The 19,282-nt window shown below is 39.7% G+C and overlaps 1 protein-coding gene across 1 annotated transcript in view; it reads left to right on the top strand.

Moving 5' to 3' along the window:
- The window catches only part of LOC127237085 (vomeronasal type-2 receptor 116), a 36,058-nt gene extending 21,534 nt beyond the window's left edge, over positions 1–14,524 (top strand). Inside the window, exons 5-6 of the mRNA XM_051205120.1 lie at positions 7,583–7,706; positions 13,608–14,524. Of these exons, the coding sequence (XP_051061077.1) occupies positions 7,583–7,706; positions 13,608–14,524 (1,041 nt within the window). The remainder of the gene's footprint in view (positions 1–7,582; positions 7,707–13,607) is intronic.
- Positions 14,525–19,282: the final 4,758 nt, after the last annotated feature.

Genomic DNA, 19,282 nt, shown 5'->3' with positions numbered 1-19,282 from the left:
TTCTGTATTGCACTGAATCTGTAAATAGTTTTTGGTAGTATGGTCTTTTCCACAATATTAATTCTACCAATCTTTGAGCATGAGTTCTCCTAATATCTTTATGGGGGGAGTCAATTATAATAACAAATACAGTAATTTGACAGAAATATTGATGCTAACTTTCAGTAGAAAATAATTGTGTATTTTCCCTTTTTTCCCTTAACATGGTTCAGAGATAGCATCACTAGAGTACTGGGGAAAATAATACTTCATAGGTTGTTAGAGCTAAGGGTTTTCATAATTACTTAAACAGCAAAATGAGGACAGAATTGTGGAAATGAGAAAAGAAGAGAGTAAAGTATGAATGAGAAACACAGTGCATGGTGTAGGAGCATGAATGACAGTACAGAAGATATTTCACTGTGGTTCACCAAGGCAGTGACAGGGGTGTTTTCTGCTCAGGCAATTGTCTACAGGATGCCCAGGGAGAATCTCAGCTCCAAACTCCTCTGCCTGATCTCAGCTTCCTTCTACTCACTCTGTTTTGCTCCAGCCATCAATCCATCCACTGCTTGAATCTCTGTACACTGGGATGACATGCTCCTGCCTGCTGTTTTTCTAGTTTTATGTCCAACAGTGCCTCACTGGCTGCTACTTTTGTCCTTGAGCTGGTGCAAGCAAGGTGCTGCAACAGGGCCTGCTTGGCTGCTCCTTTTGGAAACAAAAGTTCCATATAGGCTTATTTCTTTTTTCTTCAATTCTTTTTCTGCTAAAAGTAGAGTCTTTTGGTTTTTACTGTGACTCTTGTCTTTCACTGAATTTCACAGAGGCAGCTTTTAATCCATTGTAATACCCAGCAATCCCATGAACCATGAATGTGCTTTTTAAAATTTATACTTCCAATTTAAGGAAGAGTTTCCTTATATACTATATGTAGCTAGAACATGTTCATTTACCAATATACATTTAAATATTTGCACATTTCATGTCAAAATATGCACACCATCTGTTGTGGGCTTTCATAGCTGATATATCCCTAGGTTGAGTTTGGTGGTTTCTGAGATCCAATTAGCTGTTACTTTTGAGTCTGTGATAAGGCACCATGGTGTGGTTTGTGGCAGTAGAAGCCACTCACCTCATAGCAGCCAGGTAGCAAAGCTAGAAGTAAGATTAGTCAATTGTTCCAATATGCATTCCAATGGAAAGCCTCCAGTCACTAACTTCCTCACCTTTTAAAAAATATTTTGCTTTATTTTTCGTGTGTGTGTGTGTGTGTGTGTGTGTGTGTGTGTGTGTGTGTGTGTGATAAAAGACTGTCTTATCTGCATGTTGAGTACAGGTGCCCATGGAGGCCAAAAGAGGCTGTTGGGTCTCCTGAAGCGGAGTTACAGGCAGTTTTAACAGAGAGGGAAGCTGAGACCTTTTGTGGCTGATATAGCAATAAATTTATGGGGTCATGATCTATTGCAGCAATAGAAGACACAGATTAACATTCCTCCAGTATTAGATATGAACCATAAACAAACTCATGGTTATAGAAAAAATATTGTAAAAAAAAAAAATACAAGTGCCAAACTAGCAGGAAACAACTACCCTTAAAATGGCTAACAGATGAACCTGTCTGGGTAGGGCAATGGCCTATGACCTCTGAGAAGCTAGAGGATTTAGAAAAGCTGGTTCAGGAACAGCTAAATGCTTGACATATCAAAGAACCTACCAGCCCTTAGAATTCTCCCATATTTATTATCAAAAAGAAATCTGGGGAATGGAGACTGCTTATGGACCTGCGAGTCATCAATAAAGTTATCTAGCCAATGGGCTCTCTACATCCTGGAATGTCCTTGCCTTCTCTGATACCTAAAGAATGGCCTATTATAGTAATTGATTTAAAAGATTGCTTTGCTTCTTCACTATACCTTTACAAGAAAAAGATGAAGAAAAATTTGCATTCATGGTACCTAACTAGAATACTTCTCAGCCAGTCAAGATATATCAATGGAAGGTTTTGCCACAGTGAATGCTAAATAGCCCCAACTTGTGCCAAAATTTTGTGCAAAAAAACCTATGGAAATAATTCATAAACAGTTTTCACAATCCATAATTTACCATTACATGGACGATACACTGTTGGCTGATTCTAAATTAGAAATGTTAAAAAAAAAATGTTTGAGAAAGTAAAGGAAGTTTTACCTCTGTGGGGATTACAAGTTGCCTCCAAAAAAAATACAAAGAGGAGACTCTATCAATTACTTGGGATATAAAATAGGTCTACAGAAAATTAGATCACAAAAAGTACTGGTTAGGAGAGATTGTTACCAGACTCTTAAAAATTACTTCAAAAATTACTAGGAGAAGTCCCTACTCCAAATGACTTGACAGATTTAGATGACCCCTCCTAGAAGGCATCACCCTACATGTTGAGTGGAGGGGGATGGGAGGGGAGGGTGTTGGGGGGGGCATGGGAGAGCGGGAGAGAGGGAAAGAGGGAGAGGGAACTGGGATCGATATGTAAAATAAAAATAAAAATAATTTTAAAAACTAGGATATATAGGTATGAGAGGTGGGGAATGCAGCACAGGCTAAGATTGAAGGACAAGTTTCAGGATACACAAAATAATAAAAACATTAAAGTATTTTTAAAAATTTCTAGGAGCAATTTCTCAACTACAGACCATTACTGGGGTAGAAGGACACGATTTAAAAAAGTTGAAAATGGCCCTAGAAGAGGACAAGGACTTAAATAGTCCATGAATACTATCAGCTGAAGTTGAAAATGAATTAGAATGGGTAGAAAAGAGGATACTACAAGCACATGTGGACCTTGTGGTTCAAAAACTAGACTGTATTCTGGTTATACTACCATCTAGAGAATATCTTTCAGGGATTTTGATACAGAGGAAAGATAAAGAACTTCATGCGACTGACCAGGCAGTGAGTTGTCTCTGTCATTTCTAGAGTTTATATATTATCCTTCTGTGGTCTTTGATGGAGTTGAAGACAGATAGTTATGGTTATAAGTTTCATTAGTTAAGATTAAAGATTAGTTACATATAGGACTTTAGACTCACAAAGATAGTATAGATGATAAAACATTTTCTTCAAATCTTGCTAAATGTTAATGGACTAAATATTGTTAACTGTGATTCTTATTTGATAACTGTTGTGTGATATATTTTGCTATGTTAAGGTTAAAACCCTTTTTACTTTAGACAGAAAAGAGGAGATGATGGGAGATGTCATTCTGTAAATATGTTTCTCAAACTGGTTAATGAATAAAGCACTGTTGGCCAATAGGAAAGCAAGATAGGTGGGACTAGGAAACAAGGGGGAGAGATGAAGTAGTAAGGAGGAGTCAGCATGTAGAGGCTGGGGAGACCAGACGCCGGCCCCCACTCCCCAGTAAGATGAGACCACATGGAAATACTTAGATTAATAGAAATGGGTTAATCCTTAAGACAGAGCTAGCCGATAAGAAACTAGTACCTAGCCAACAGCATTATATCAAAAAAAAAGATATCATATTAGAATGGATATTTCTACCACATAAACAGAATAAAAAACTAAAAACATAGAAAAGATCTTGGACTTGATTTTATTGTTTTATTAGTTTTTCTTATTTTACATATCAATTCAAGTTCCCTCTCACTCCCATCCTCCCATTTCCTCCCCCTCAAGCCACCCCTTCCCATCCCATTTCCCACCCACTCCACAGGGAGGGGGGCCTTCCAGGAGGTATCATCAAAATATGTCAAATCATTTGGGGTAAGGCCTAGGCCCTCCCGCCTGTCTCTAGGTTAAGGGAGTATCCCACCGTGGGCAATGTGCTCCTGAAGTTGTTTCGTGCACAGGGATACAGCCAATCTCAGAGGTCCCATTGACTGCCCAGAACTTCTAACTGAGATCCACCTTCAGAGGGTCTTGGTCAGTCCAATGCTGACTTCCCAGCTATCAGTCTGGGAACTCCTGCTTGATAGTTCAAGGTACCTCCCACTTTCTCTTCTAGTAGGTTCGGTACAGCTGGATTTAAGTTGAGGTCATTGATCTATTTGGACTTAAGTTTCATGCATGGCAATAGACATGGAACCAGCTGCAGTCTTCTACACACCATCATCCAGTTGTGCCAGCAGCATTTGTTGAAGATGCTTTCCTCCTTCCTTTGTATAATTTAAGCTGTTTTGTCAGGTGTAGGTGTGAGGATTAATATCAGGATTTTTTATTCGATTCCATTGGTCTACCTGTCTATTTTTGTGCCAATACCAAGCTGTTTTCATTAACTATAGTTCTATAATAGAGCTTGAAGTCAGGAATGGTGATACCTTCTGAAGTTCCTTTATTGTACAGGATTGTTTTGGCTATCCTGGGTCTTTTGGTTTTCCTTATAAAGTGGAGTATTGTCCTTTCAAGGTCAGTGAAGAGTTGTGCTGGGATTTTGATGGGGATTGTATTGAATCTGTAGATTGGTTTTTCGCAAGATTGCCATTTTTATTATGTTCATCTGACCTACCCAAGAGCGGGAGATCTTTCCATTTTCTGGTATCTTCTTTAACTTCATTCTTTAAAGACACAAAGTTCTTATTAAAGAAGTCTTTCACTTGTTTGGTTAGCATTACCCCAAGATATTTTATGTTGTTTGTGGCTATTTTGTAAAGGGTGTTGTTTCTCTGAATTTTTTCTCATCCCTTTATCATCTGTATATAGTAGGGCTACTGATTTTTTTTTTTTTTTTTTTTTTTGTCTTTTTTTTTTTTTTTTTGTCGTGCCCAACCTCGACCAGCAAGTAAGACGCAACTCAGGGGAGATCTTCTTCTAGCAGTTTAATCAGCTTCTTCTAACTCCGGGAAAATGCCCGCACATGCTTAAATCCCCTTGTGCTGACCAACCCTAGTGAGCCACATGGACCCTGCAGCAAGCAAGCTGAACAGGCTTAGCCAAATAAGGACTTGTTTATGACAGAGAGCGCTCACCATCGGGAAGGTGGAAGGCAGAAGACAGCACCATCTTTAAGGCGTGGCACTCACAGCTCTCTACATTTTTTAAATTAATCTTGTATCTTGCCACTTTGCTGAAGGTGTTTATCAGCTGTAAAAGTTCCCTAGTACAGTTTTGTGGGACACTTATGTAAACTATATATCATCTGCAAAAAATGACAGGTTGACTTATTCCTTTCAAATTTGTATCCCTCTTGATCTCCTTTTGTTGTCTCATTGCTCTAGCTAGAGCTTCAAGTACAATATTGGAGAGTGGACAGCCTTGTCTTGTTCTTGATTTTAAAGGAATTGCATTGAGTTTCTCTTCATTTGGTTTGATGTTGACAGGTGGTTTGCTGTATATTGCTTTTATTATGTTTAGGTATGTTCCTGTTATCCCTGACCTCTCCGAGACTTTTATCATGAAGGGGTGTTGGATTGTGTCAAAGGCTTTTTCAACATCTAATAAGATGATCATGTGGTTATTCTTTTCAGTTTGTTTATATGATGGATTACAGTAATGGATTTTCTTATGTTGAACCATCCTTGCATCCCTGGAATGAAGTCTACTTGGGCATGGTGGATGATTTCTCTGATGTGTTCTTGGATTCGATGTGCCAGTATTTTATTGAGTATTTTTGAATCAATGTTCATGAGGTATATTGGTCTGTAGTTCTCATTCTTAGTTGTGTTTTTGTGTGGCTTGGGTACCAAGATGATTGTAGCCTTGTAAAAAGTTTGGCAATGACCCTTCTGCTTCTATTGTGTGGAACAATTTAAGGAGTGTTGGTGTTTCTTTGAATTTCTGGTTGAATTCTGCAATGAAGCCATCTGGCCATGGGCTTATTTGATTGGGAGACTTTTGATTACTGCTTCTATTTCATTAGGGGTTGTAGGTCTATTTAAATTGCTTGTCTGATCTTCATTTAATTTTGGTGATACCTATCCAGAAATTTGTCCATTTCTGTTAAATTTTCCAATTTTGTGGAGTACAGGTCTTCAAAGTATGACCTAAAGAATATCTGAATTTCCTCAGTGTCCGTTGTTATGCCCCCCCCTTTTCATTTCTGCTTTTGCTGATTTGCATGGTCTCTCTCTGCTTTTTGGTCAGTTTGCATAAAGGTTACCTACCTTGTTGATTTTCTTGAAGAATCAACTCTTTGCTACATTGATTCTTTGTATTGTTTTCCTAGTTTCTACTTTATTGATTTCAGGCCTCATTTTGATTATTTCCTGGAGGCTACTCCTCCAGGGTGAGTTTGCTTCTTTTTGTTCTAAGGCTTTCAGTTGTACTGTTAATTCTCTAATGTGACTATGCTCCATTTTCTTCATATGGGCACTTAGTGCAATGAACTTTCCTTGTAACACTGCTTTCAAAGTGTCCCATAAGTTTGGATAAGTTGTGTCTTCCTTAATTCTAGGAAGTCTTTAATTTCTTTCTTTCTTTTTTCCTTGATCCAGGAATGGTGTAATTGCACATTGTTCAGTTTCCATGAATTTGTAGGGTTTCTGCAATTTGTGTTGTTGTTGAATTCCAACTTTAAAGCATGGTAGTCTGATAATATACAGGGGACTATTCCAGTTTTTTGTTTTGTTTTGTTTGGTTTGGTTTGGTATCTGTTTAGGTTTGAGTTTGTTATGTTGCCTAGTATGTGGTTAATTTTAGAGAAGATTCCATGTGGTGCAGAGAAGAAGGTATATTCTTTTGTGGTTAAATGGAATGTTCTATAGATGTCTGTTAAACCCAATTGGGACATAGCTTCTGTTAGTTCTTTTGTTTATTTCTTAAATTTCTGTCTGGTAGTTCTTTCTAGTAGTGAGAGTAGGGTGTTGAAGTCTCCCTCTATGAGTATGTGAGGTTTGATGTGAGCTTTGAGTTTTAGTAGCATTTCTTTTATGAATAGGGGTGCCTTTGTATATGAGGCATAGATGTTCATAATTGACTTTGTACTGATGGATTTTTCCTGTGATGACTATGGAATCACCTTCTTTATCTCTTTTGATTGGTTTTGGTTTGAAGTCTAACTTGTTAGATAAAAAGACAGCTACACCTGCTTTCTTCTTGGGTCCATTTGATTGGAAGATCTTTTTCCCACACCTGTTGCACTGACCATGCCCATTGGGGCTTGGGGACAGGTGCAGTCATGACCTGGAGGGGGACACTAGGTCTGGGGTCCTGGACCCCAGCTTGCTCTCTTACTTCCTGGTCAGAGACAGAGAGCATGTGGAGGCATCATAGGGATAGGAACCTGCAGCAGTCATCTGTTTCTGATGTACGTGATTTCTCCCCAAATAAACATCCATCAGCCTATGGTTTCCCAAATTCTTATTTATCATGCATTAGGGAACCAAATTCATAACCTCTGCAAGAGCATTCCATGCTGTTAATACTGAGCCATTTCTCCAACCCCAAGATCTCTCCACTTAAAGGCTTCGCCATGTCCCAGTAGCACATGTTGAAGGCCATCACCATTGAGGGGGCATGTGATGTCCAAGCTACAGCAACATCTAATCAGTTAATTATTTATGGATACAAAAACTATGTTCAAAAATGATCCAGTTCTATGAACAATGTGCTTAATATAGTAGTAGGCAAAAATCTGAATTGTAACTTGCCCACATCTGATTTTCCTCAGACTCCTCAGTCTGTATGCAGTGAAAGTTGTGGTCCTGGATTCAGAAAATCCCTCCCAGAGGGAAATGTGGCTTGTTGTTTTGTCTGCACTCCATGCCCAGAGAATGAGATTTCCAATGAGATGGGTAAGTATGAGTTTTATGGAGAAATTCTTTGCTTCTAATTAACTGTCCTTTTTATGAGGGTTCTGGGCATCTGGACTCAGATTCTCACATTTGCACTGCAAAGACTTTACACACTGAATCACACCCATAGCCAGAGATGTTTGTTAATAAGGAAAAAAAAGTATAGTGCTGCATATCTTCTGCACTCAGGAGGCAGGCTCAAGCAGGCTGATCTCTGTGAGTTTACAACCAGCCTATTCTACATAGCAAGTTCAGGACAGCCAGGGCTACATAATGAGAACCGTTTCAAAAGTAATTATAATAGCAAATAAACCTCCTCCACACTGATGATTTTAAATGCAATCACAGGGCTAGGGAGGGTTGCAGCCTATGTTCATCAGTGATGCCCTCCATGTCTTCTGAGGCAGTGTTCAACACACAGGCAATTACTAGGTCATTTCACACTCACATTGACATGTTCTCTTTCAGGTTTGGGTACGCAAAAGATGGTTAGCTGAAGGAGTTTGAACCTGAAAGGAGCTGAAATTCCTTTCTGCTTCTTTACATACAGGAAGGAGCTAGCAGGGGATTTGAATTGAACCAGACAAAGATTATTTTCACCACCCTGGAATCAGGGCAAATATTCACCTATGGGTTATGTCTGAATATGGGCAAGGGGAGACAGATCCTCAAAGATTGGGGCCTGGAAACTGAAAAAGAACAAACATGATCTGCCAACCTCATTGCTAGAGCCCTCACTTTTAACTCCTAGCTTTATACATAGGCAGCACTCAACTCACCGACACTCAGAAAGGTATCGTCCATTTTCTTTTTTTATGATAATTTTCTTAAAATTTGAAACAAGCTTGTTCTACACATCAATCCCAGTTCCCTCCACTCTCGCCTCCTCCCCTGCACCCCTCAACTCTGGGAAAGAGGGAATATAATAGAAAAGAAGCAGAGAGTACTCTCATACTTTCCAACAAGATGGAAGTGAAACAACATTGGCTGGCTATATATGCTAACAGGGATAGCCCCATGAAAGCGCTAAGATTCAATAAGAGAGTTCCAGCCTGGTGCAACCCAGAGGTTTTACATACTGAAATGGTCATAAAAAGAGGACCGAGAACCCATATTATTGTTTATGGGAGAGAGAGAGATCAAGAACAAGAGAGCTAGCTCTATGGGAGTAGAATCTAATCCCCTTTAGACTACAGTCTCAAAAGAAAAACAAGACACCCAAGACCATTAAAAATGAAATAAAAGACACTCACCAATGACTGAATACTAACAGTTGATAAACATTATGTAAATTACAAGATTAATTATTGATGTTTAAAAGGATCAGGAGAAACATATAGGCCAAATACATGTTTATTCAGGGAGAAATAACTCACAACATAGACAGATGAACACCAGCAGGCTCCTGGTCCCAAGGATGCCTCCCGATATGCTCCTGTCCCTGTGCTGCAAGCAAGAGAGTTCTCCAAGCCTCCTCCTCAGCCTTAGTTCCCCAGGTCATGTCCTGCCCTGTCTCCACCACCAATGGGCGTGGTCTATGCCACAGGTGTGGACAAGGTGGCTATTTCACTACAATTAATGATTAATAGAATCTGGTATTATAAAGATAAGTAGAAATGGCAAAGTATGACATGTTCCCAATTCATTTAATATTGAAATTCCAAGTGATGCATGGTGGAGCATGATGTAAACTCAGGAAACCAGAAGGCAAAGGAAGAAAGGTAATTTCAGACCAAGAGATCAGAACTAGCATGGGCAGCATAGTAAGACATGTCTTTCAAATAGTTTTAAAATGACTTCATAAACAAGCCATTGGGCAATGGCAATATCAATAGCTATACTAACTCAGAAGTGTGAATTATTGTGGGGCCCCACCCCAAACAAAGAACACCGGTGGCAAGGTAACTGGTGGCTGCTGAAAGGGAAAATTAGCCTCTTCCTGAGGATGAGACCTCTGATTGCCTGTCTAATACAAAATGGTCAGCCGTAAAACCAGGTACACAGACAAGAAAAATGGACTTGGCAGGTTGTATTCATATATTTGTCCATGAATATGTATATATGTAAGAGAGAGAGTCATTGATGGGGGAAGAAGCTATCAATTTGAGAGTCTGGAGACATGGGGGAGAGTTGGGAGCCGGAACATGGTAGAGACTGGAGGGAAGAAAGGGAAAGGGATAAACAATATAATTATACTGTAATTTAAAATGTAAAAACATTAACCAAGTATCTTTAAATGAGGCTCTATAGTTAAGAACACTTGCTTGCTCTTTCAGAGGACAGAGTTCAGTTCCTAGCACTCAAATCAGGTGGTTCACAACTACCCATGATAGTTCAGTTCCATGGGATCCAATGCCACTGGCTTTCGTGAGCACCTGCAATCACATTCATATGCCCATATGCAAACATACACTCTTTGCATATATTTTAAAATGATAGAAATATTTTTTAAAGAAAAGAGGTAGCAAGAATTGATATTTTCTTTTATTTTTAGAGGCATAATTAGGGCTCCGATTACTGTGAAGAGAAGCTATGACCATGGCAACTCTTATAAAGAAAAACATCTAATTAGGACTGGCTTACAGTTCGGAGGCGTAGTCCACTGTCATCCAACTGCTTTTTTAGTCTGAATTTCCAAAGTCTTCCACATTCCTCCAACAACCATGGTCAGTCCTGTCACAGCAACACCCCATTCCTGGTATCAATTTCTGTCTTGGTCATTGTTCCAATTCTTGTTCACAGCAGATCTTATAAAAGGAAGCATTTAATTGAGGCGTGCTTACAGGTTCAGGGGTTTAGTCCATTATCATTGTAGCAGGAAGCAGGTGGCATGCAGGCAGACATGGTGCTGGAAAGGGAGCTGAGAGTTCTACATCTGGAACTGCAGGCAGCTGGGAGAGAGCCACTTGGCCTGGCTTAGGCTTTTGAAACTTCAATACCTGCCGCCAATGGCACACCTTCTCTAACACACCTCCTAATCCTTCCCAAGTAGTGCCACTCCCTGACATGTAAATATCCAAATGTGTGTGGCCTTTGAGGGCCATTCTTATTCAAACCACCACAGCACACATGACATGCACGTGGAAATCAGAAGGCAACTTTGGAAGACCAATCCCCTCCTTTCACTTTTCTGCAGGTTCTAAGAATTAAACTCAAGTTGTCAGGCTTGCAGAGCCTTTCCCCACTAAATAATATTGCCAGACTCTGCCACTGGATGTTTTATCAAAGCTCAGGCTGCATCCCCACTGGTACCCTTCAGCTTTTACCTGTAGTGACCTGAGTTCAGGCCAGCTTCTGTGGATGTTCTGTGGGCCCTTGCTTTCTTAGTACATGAGACAAACTTTAGAGACAGAGGAGAGCCAAGTTTTCTGCTTTCCTAGGCACAGTGGTGATGATGCTGCTGCCACTGCTGGTATGTGTTTGTGTGTTCGTGTGTATGTACATGTGTGTGCAAATATATGTGCACTAATATGGGTGAAGGTATTCATCTGTATAGAAGCTAAAGGCCAATGTTGGTATCTTCCTCAATCACTCTTTTGATTCCTGATTTCTCACTGAACCTGGAGCTTTCCAATTTGGCTAGTCTAGCTAGCCAGCAAGCCCCAGACACCTTCCCGTCTCTGCCAAATTGGATCTGGGATTACAGGTACTTGGAGTTGCAATTGGACTTTTACATTGGTGCTAGGAATTGAATTACATGACAAATATTTCTACTGGCTGAGGCAGTTTCCCAGACCCCATGGAAATGGATATTTCCTGTGCCTGAGCCACTCAGTACCAAATACCCAGCAGCGGTTTCCAAAATTACCACATAGAGGCTTATATTACTTACAAATGCTCAGGTCACACCCACAATTCTTACTAATGTTTAGCCATGTGATTCAGTACCTCTCCTCAGTACAGCATTCTCATCTTGCTTCTCTGTGTTTGCTGGTGACTCTCTGACTCTGCCCTCCTCTTCCCAGAATTCTCCTAGTCTGGCTCTTGTGCTCAATATCTTCTTATATAACTGTGAATATCTTCAACTCTGTCAAAGAACCCAGAAGGTGAAATGTTATCTTATGACAGGGACCTCAAGCTGCCTGGACAGTCACCCAAAGTTCCTCTACACCATTGAGGCATCCAACTCTGGCCTAAGGCCTAGCATATCTGACAGGCTTTCCTGTGAAGTATGAAATTTTGAAGGACTGTCCTAATTTGTCTTGGCAAAGTTTGGCAATCACCTTTCTTACATCCTGCTGGTCCACTTTGGACAGTAACTCTCAGCAATTGGGGCAAGAGCACTTTCTTTACCCACATGGCTAGCTTTTATCATAAAGAAAACAAGTTCCATATGGAATTTCTTCAATGTCCACCATCTTCTTTGAAGTAATTGGTGCTGCCAGTAGCAGACATGTCTCACTGTCCAGAAAAGTCTAAGTTCTTTAAAACATTTAAAATACCAAATTCTGTAGGTCTTGGTGGGGGAGGTCCTTCTGTATGCTATGAATATGTTTCTCTTATTGGTTGATGAATAATGCTGATTGGCCAGTAGCCAGGCAGTAAGTATAAGTGGGACTACCAGACTAGGAGAATTCTGGGAAGAGGAAGGCAGAGAGGAGCCGCCAGAGAGAAGCCCTGTAGCTACAGAAGGAGCAAAGGGACGAGCATCACCAGTAAGCTAAGACAAAGTGGAAATAAATAGATTAATAGAAATGGGCTAATAATCAAGAGAGAGCTAGCACACATACCCACTGGCTCACAACCATCCATAACTCCAACTCCAGGGGACAAAAGACTACCTGCAATCATGTGCACAAGCCCACACACATGCCCGCCCACCTACACATAATTAGAATTTTAAGTCTTCTTTAATAAAAGTCTTTAAAAAGAATCCGGTGTTTATAAATGAAGTGAATTCTTTCCCTCAATGTTTATGTTAACACCTTTAAACAGTCTCCTTTTTGTTGATTGTTGATTGTTGTTTTCCAGAAATGATCTTATGAAGGCAGGCTGTTCCCTAACTTGCCAAGTAGCTGATTCTGGCCTTGTACTCCTATTCCTCCTGACTCTACCTCCCCATTGTGAGTACTACAGATATATGCCACCATGTGGCAAACTGTTAGAATGCAATACCTACTTATTAAAACTCCTTCAGACAGAAGAAAGCAACCAAAAATTCAGTTCACAGGGTAGCTACATTTGAACCCCACATCTGAGAATACCATTACAAGGAAAGAACTTGAGAAACCCCTTCTTAGCTCACTAAATTAAAATTTCAAAATCAAGAGTGTGTGTGAACACATGTCCATGTGAGTGGTTGTGCATGTGCCACAGTGCACAGATGGAATTGGAGTCATTGCCCTTCCACTTTGCTTGAGACCACATCTCTTCAGAGATGCATCAGCTAGGATAGATGCCCTGTGAGCTCCTGGAAAGTATTGTCTGTCTCTCATCTTACTATAGGGGTGCACTTGGATTACAGATGCTTATGCTGCTGCATTCAGCTTTTATGTGGGTCCTAGGAATCCAAACTCAAGTCATCAGGCTTGGGCAGCAAGTCGTTCACCCTGTGAATCAGTTTCCCTAGCTCAGGAAATATTTCATATGAAGGCAATATGTGAAGGCAAATTGACAGTGTATGGTGTAAGTATTATGGAAGTTTGAACGTTTCTGGAAAGGGGGGAAATAATATCAGAATCTTCAAAACAGCACACAATTGAAGTAGGAGGAGAAACTGTAGCTTTGTTCATGTCACCATGCAGGCAATGGGCAGTAGTCACATCAACTACACATTGCATCCTTTAATACAGTATCTGAAGTAACAAGGGGGAGGGGTACTAGGCTCACCCACTCAAATGAGTGGGTGAAGTAGACAAAAGAAAAACAATGAACATGAAATAACATACATGTTTTCACCAGATGTGGATCGGTGTGTGAAGTGTCTAGATCATCAATATGCCAACACAGAGGGAAGCCATTGCCTCCAAAAATCTATGACCTTCCTGGATTATGACGACCCCCTGGGGATAGGTCTGTCATGCACGGCCTTGTGCTTCTCTGCACTGTCAGCTCTAGTTCTTGGGATCTTTGTGAAGAAACGAAACACTCCCATTGTAAAGGCAAATAACCGCACTCTCAGCTACATCCTTCTCATTACCCTTAACTTCTGTTTTCTCTGCCCTTTTCTCTTCATTGGCCATCCCAACACAGCCACTTGCATCCTACAGCAGACCACATTTGGAGTGCTGTTCACTGTGGCTGTTTCCACTATCTTGGCCAAAACTATCACAGTGGTTCTGGCTTATAAGGTCACTGCTCCGGGAAGAAGAATCAGGTGGTTGCTGGTAACACGGGCACCTAACTTCATTGTTCCCATCTGCACATTGATCCAAATTATCCTGTGTGGGGTCTGGCTGGGGAATTCTCCACCTTTCATTGACACAGATGCACACTCTGAACATGAACACATTATCGTCCTGTGCAACAAGGGCTCAGTCACTGCTTTCTACTGTATGCTGGGATATCTGGGAGCCCTGGCCCTAGGGAGCTTCACTGTGGCTTTCCTGGCCAGGAACCTGCCTGATGCCTTCAATGAAGCCAAGTTCCTGACATTCAGCATGCTTGTGTTCTGCAGTGTCTGGGTCACCTTCCTCCCTGTCTATCACAGCACCAAAGGGAAGGTCATGGTGGCTGTGGAGGTCTTCTCCATCTTGGCATCCAGTGCAGGACTGCTAGGGTGCATCTTTGCCCCCAAGTGCTACATCATTTTGTTACGACCACAAAGGAACTCTATTCAGGGTCTCAAGGACAAAATACATTATAGGTACAAGGCTTAATGCATTTTTTATTAGTTTTCAAGTTAGTACATGAAGTAAACTTCATTATTACATTTTTGTGTTATTTTGTTCTCATTCATTCCCCTGACAAACTGATACCCCAACCCCTCTGCCTCCTCCTGTTTCTTCCACATCTTAAAACAATCTTCATTTCTACACTCATGCACATGTTTCTTTGCCCCCTGCCTTTTCCCACCTCCCTTACTTTCTCCCCTCTCTTGGCTACTTTCTACTTTCAGGTTGAGGAGAGAGAGAGAGAGAATGCTAGCCCCCTGTGGTGTTTATACATGTGACTATGGCTTGTCACCAAATTTAAAAATTGCCAGTTGCAAAATATTCCAATTAAATGTCATGACTTTATTCTTCTTTAAGGCTGAACAAATGCCACTGTAATATGTTCCACATTTACTTTATCTGTTCATCTGCTGATGGATATCTTCATGCTTCCTTTTCTTAGCTAACATGGGAGTGCAGCAATAATCATGGATGCACAAATATCTCTTTAGGTGCCCTCTCACATGCACCCTAACCACCCTTCCCTCCCATCACCCCACCCCAATTCCATGAGGGATGGAGGGAGAGAGGGAGAGGGAACTGGGATCGATATGTAAAATAATAAATTATATATATATATATATACATATATATATATATATATATATATAATTAATAAATTACCCTAAAAAATCTCTTTAGGTGTCTTCTGGGTCTATATACCTAGGAGTGGGTATGTTGGATTGATTCATACTTTTACAATTATTTTGTTAGTAACTTCTACACTATTTTCTACAGGGCTAAAAAAAAACATTCCTACTAAAAATATAACAAAACCCATAGAGGAGAAAAGATGAGATGGGGTCAGCTTTTTCAGGTTTTAGACTTTTGAGACTGGCAAAGAGATTAGCAAACTTGTAGTGCTTACTTTCCCTATAGTCTAAGCTGCTGATAAAATTCACCAACACTGCCACCGCTCCAAAATCCAGGAGAGACATAGACACAAGCAGATGTCCAGGTTACCTACAACACAAAATACAAGAAACCTAAAAATGGAAGTCAATATAATTTTCCTGAAAGAACATAATTCAACTGGTGAACTCAACATACTGGAATAGGTAAACTATCAGGTGAACATTTTAGAAGTTTTCTTGCAAAAAAATAAAAATAAAAATGAGCAGTGACCTCAAAGTCAATGCCTATATCATCAATCCTATACAGAAAATCACTAATACAGAGGGAAAAGGCAGTAAGACAAATGAAAAATCAGCAACATGGGAGAAAACGTAAGCAATGAGACTGAAATGAGGAAGGACAAAAGTGTTGAAAATGAAAAAAAAAGTCTACAGCCATACCACGCTAAACGCGCCCGATCTCGTCTGAAAAAAAAAAAAATCAAACAAAGAACAGTGAACATGAACAATGGACTCAAAAAGCAGAAGAAAGACTGCCAGATGGAGAAGAGTGGAGAAATAATACACATAGACACCAGTAAGCAAAAAATAAATGAGCATGACCACAAATTCCAGGAAAGACCAAACATAAGAACCCACAGAACTAGAAGGAGTAATGTAAACATCAAAGATGCAGGAAATCCATTACAGCAGAAAAAATCACCAAGCCTAGAAGACAATCAGACATTCAAACACAAAAGACATTCCAAACCCCAAATAGATGTGACCACACAGAAGAACCTATCAATGGAATATTATAGTCAAGATGTCAAAAAAAGCAGAAAAACAATATTAAATGCTGTAAAGAAAACAACACCAATTCACCAACAAAAGCAACATCAAAGCCAAGAAGTCATGAAATGATATATTTTTAAGTCTCAAAAGCAGATAACTGTTGGCCGAGACTACTATGCCAGCCCAGTGATCTTCTAAATTTGAAAAGAAGGACATTTCAAGATAAACACAACTGAGGGAGTTCCTGACCACCAAGCCGACACTGCAGAAGACACTAAAGGAATAGTATAAGCAAAAAAAAAAAAAAAAAAATTGCAATCACTAAAGCAAACTAGCTGAACAAAAAAAGAACTGGAAGGAGTCCATTATATGCAACAAAATCAGATACTAATTTGGGACAGCATAAAGAAGAAACAGTAATCCAACTGACATAAATAACAGAAATTAATAGATATTTCTCAATAATAATCTATATTAAATGGACTCAACTCGCCAATAAAGAGATACAGACCAGTAGGCTGGATCCAAAACTGAAAAGGAATACCAGGGAGAATGGTGAAAGGTCACGACAGGGCGGATTGTGACAAATACACCACTGTGATGGAGGGTGTTGACAGTGGGAGAGGCTTACACATGATAGGGAAAGGGAACAATAAAACCTCTGTATCTTCTCCTCAATGCTGTAGTAAACATCAAGTTCAAAATAATTCTTATAAAATAAAAATAAAATCTATTCATATATTTAAGGAAACACTAGATCCAACTCTATACTGTCTCCAAGAAAAATACCTCACTGATAAAATCAAAAGATGGAAAATGTTTATCGAGAGCATTAAAACCAAACACACCAAAAGTTGGGGCTCCAACTCCATAAAACAAACATTAAATGGAAAAATAGGTCCTCATAATGTATTAGTGGATGAGTTCAACACCAAACTCTCATAAATAGGTCATCCAAACTAAAAGTCAACAAAGATGTGCCAGAGTTAAATTATATCATAGGTCAGATGAACTTAGCATATACCTACAGAATATTAGCTATTATATTTGGCTACCTACATTCTCCTTTGCAGGGAATAATGCCATCCACAGTGGACAGGTCTTCTCACTTCAATTAACCTAATCAAAATACTCCCTTATAGGTATACCTAGAGGCCCATCTCACAGTTGACTCTCATCAAGCTGACAATGGAGGTGAACATCACAACTACTAATCCCACTTTAAGAATCCAGCACTATTCTGTACTAAGGTTATTGTAAGATTGGTATTTGTTTTAGGTTTATTGATCCTATTTTTTGTTGTTTTGTTTTTTGTTTGTTTTTTTTTTTACATTTACATAAAAAGCAAGAAGTTTTACCACAGCCAACCATTGGGCTCAGCTCTTGGAGTTCATTTGAAGAGAGGGAGAAGGGATCATATGAACATGGGTCAAGAGCATGATGGGGAAAACCACAGAGACAGTTGACCCAAGTTAATGGAAGCTCACAGACTATGGGCTGACACCTAAGGAATCTCATGGGACCAAAGTAGGCCCTCTGAATGTGGATGACAGTTAAGTGGCTTCATCTGTTTGGAGGGCGCGGGGACCCTGGCAGTAGGAACAGTACCTATCCTGGGTACATGAACTGACTTTTTTGAGCCCATTCCCTATGGTGGAATAACTTGCTCAGCCTAGATACAGAGAGGGGCTTGGTCCTGCCTCAACTTGGTATGCCGACTCCCCAAGGAAGACCTTACCCCCTCTGAGGATTGGATGGGAGGGTGGGAAGAGGACAGTGGGGGCAAGAGAAGGGGAGGGAGAGAAAACTAGGGTTGCTATATAAAATGAAAAAAATTAAATAAAACATTGAGAAAAAACAAGCAAAAAGTAATGAGTTTTATTGTGACATCTTCATACACATGAGTAATTACACTTAGTTCTCATTCACTCATTACTCTTCCTGTGTCCCTCCTTGATATGGTCCCCTCTTGGTCAGTTATCTTCCCCTACTGTTTCCATGTCACATGTATTACATTCTTCATCTCTCTTAAGATTGCTTCCTCCTCTCTTATGAGCCCTTATATTTCCATGACCTATAAACACATAAATGCAAACACACACATATAGAAACACTAATAATTTAAAATCTAAGCTTTGCAATAAAAGAAAACATTCAGTATTTGCCTTTCTGAGTATGGCTTATTTCACCAAACATGATTTCCAGTGGCATCCATTTTCCTGAAACAAATATGATTTATTCTTTACAGCTACATGAAGTCCCATTGTGTCCATGTACCTCTATGCATGTCCACTCTGTGCTATTTGTTGTTGCTTTTCATGGTTGGTTCTCCTTCCCAGGCTGGATTCAAGCTGTTGTAGAATAATCTTTTTGTATACTGTTAATATGTGTCATGCTGATTGGTTTAATAAAAAGCTGAGCAGCCAATAGCTAAGCAAGATTTTCAGGGCATAGAGAATGCTGGGAAGAGGAAGGGCAAAGTCGTGAGGAGATGCCAGAGATGCAGAGATAGCAGCATGAGCTTCACAAGATAAAGGTAACTGAGCCATTTAAAAGAACATAGATTAAAAGATGAAGGGGAAGGGGGACATAGTATAGAAATGATGGGATAAGGGGTGGGTTGTTAACTCTACTTTTGAACAACCACTATCTCAAATACTGTACAGTGTGATGGAATTCTTATATATTGATACAAATTTAAGGTTATTTTTGTTCTACTGAATTATGTTTCTATTCTTGTTTGGGGTATTGTTCTTATGTGGCTCATTTAAAAATGTAATGCATAACTAAGAAATGCAGGCTAGTGGTTTGTCATCTATAATAATCAAAGTTGTAGCTATATTCCATATGTTTTCAAGGTTAAACAAATATATTTAGATAGACTTCAAACACTTGCAAGAACTACAGATTGTGACATTTAAGATGTTTAATTACCTGAGGCTTTTCATAACAGTGAAATATGTCTGCTCCTGGCAGAATCAATTTCCTTCAGAGAAGATGATGGGAATTGAAGAACTTCCTTATGGAATTTGCTTTCATTGTGGTGAGGTTGCCACTGGAAAAAAAATTGTTCTTG

The sequence above is a fragment of the Phodopus roborovskii genome, unplaced genomic scaffold, assembly GCF_943737965.1.
Source record: "Phodopus roborovskii unplaced genomic scaffold, PHOROB, whole genome shotgun sequence".
NCBI classification, from domain to species: domain Eukaryota; kingdom Metazoa; phylum Chordata; class Mammalia; order Rodentia; family Cricetidae; genus Phodopus; species Phodopus roborovskii.
This window is presented reverse-complemented; position numbering and strand designations above follow the sequence as displayed.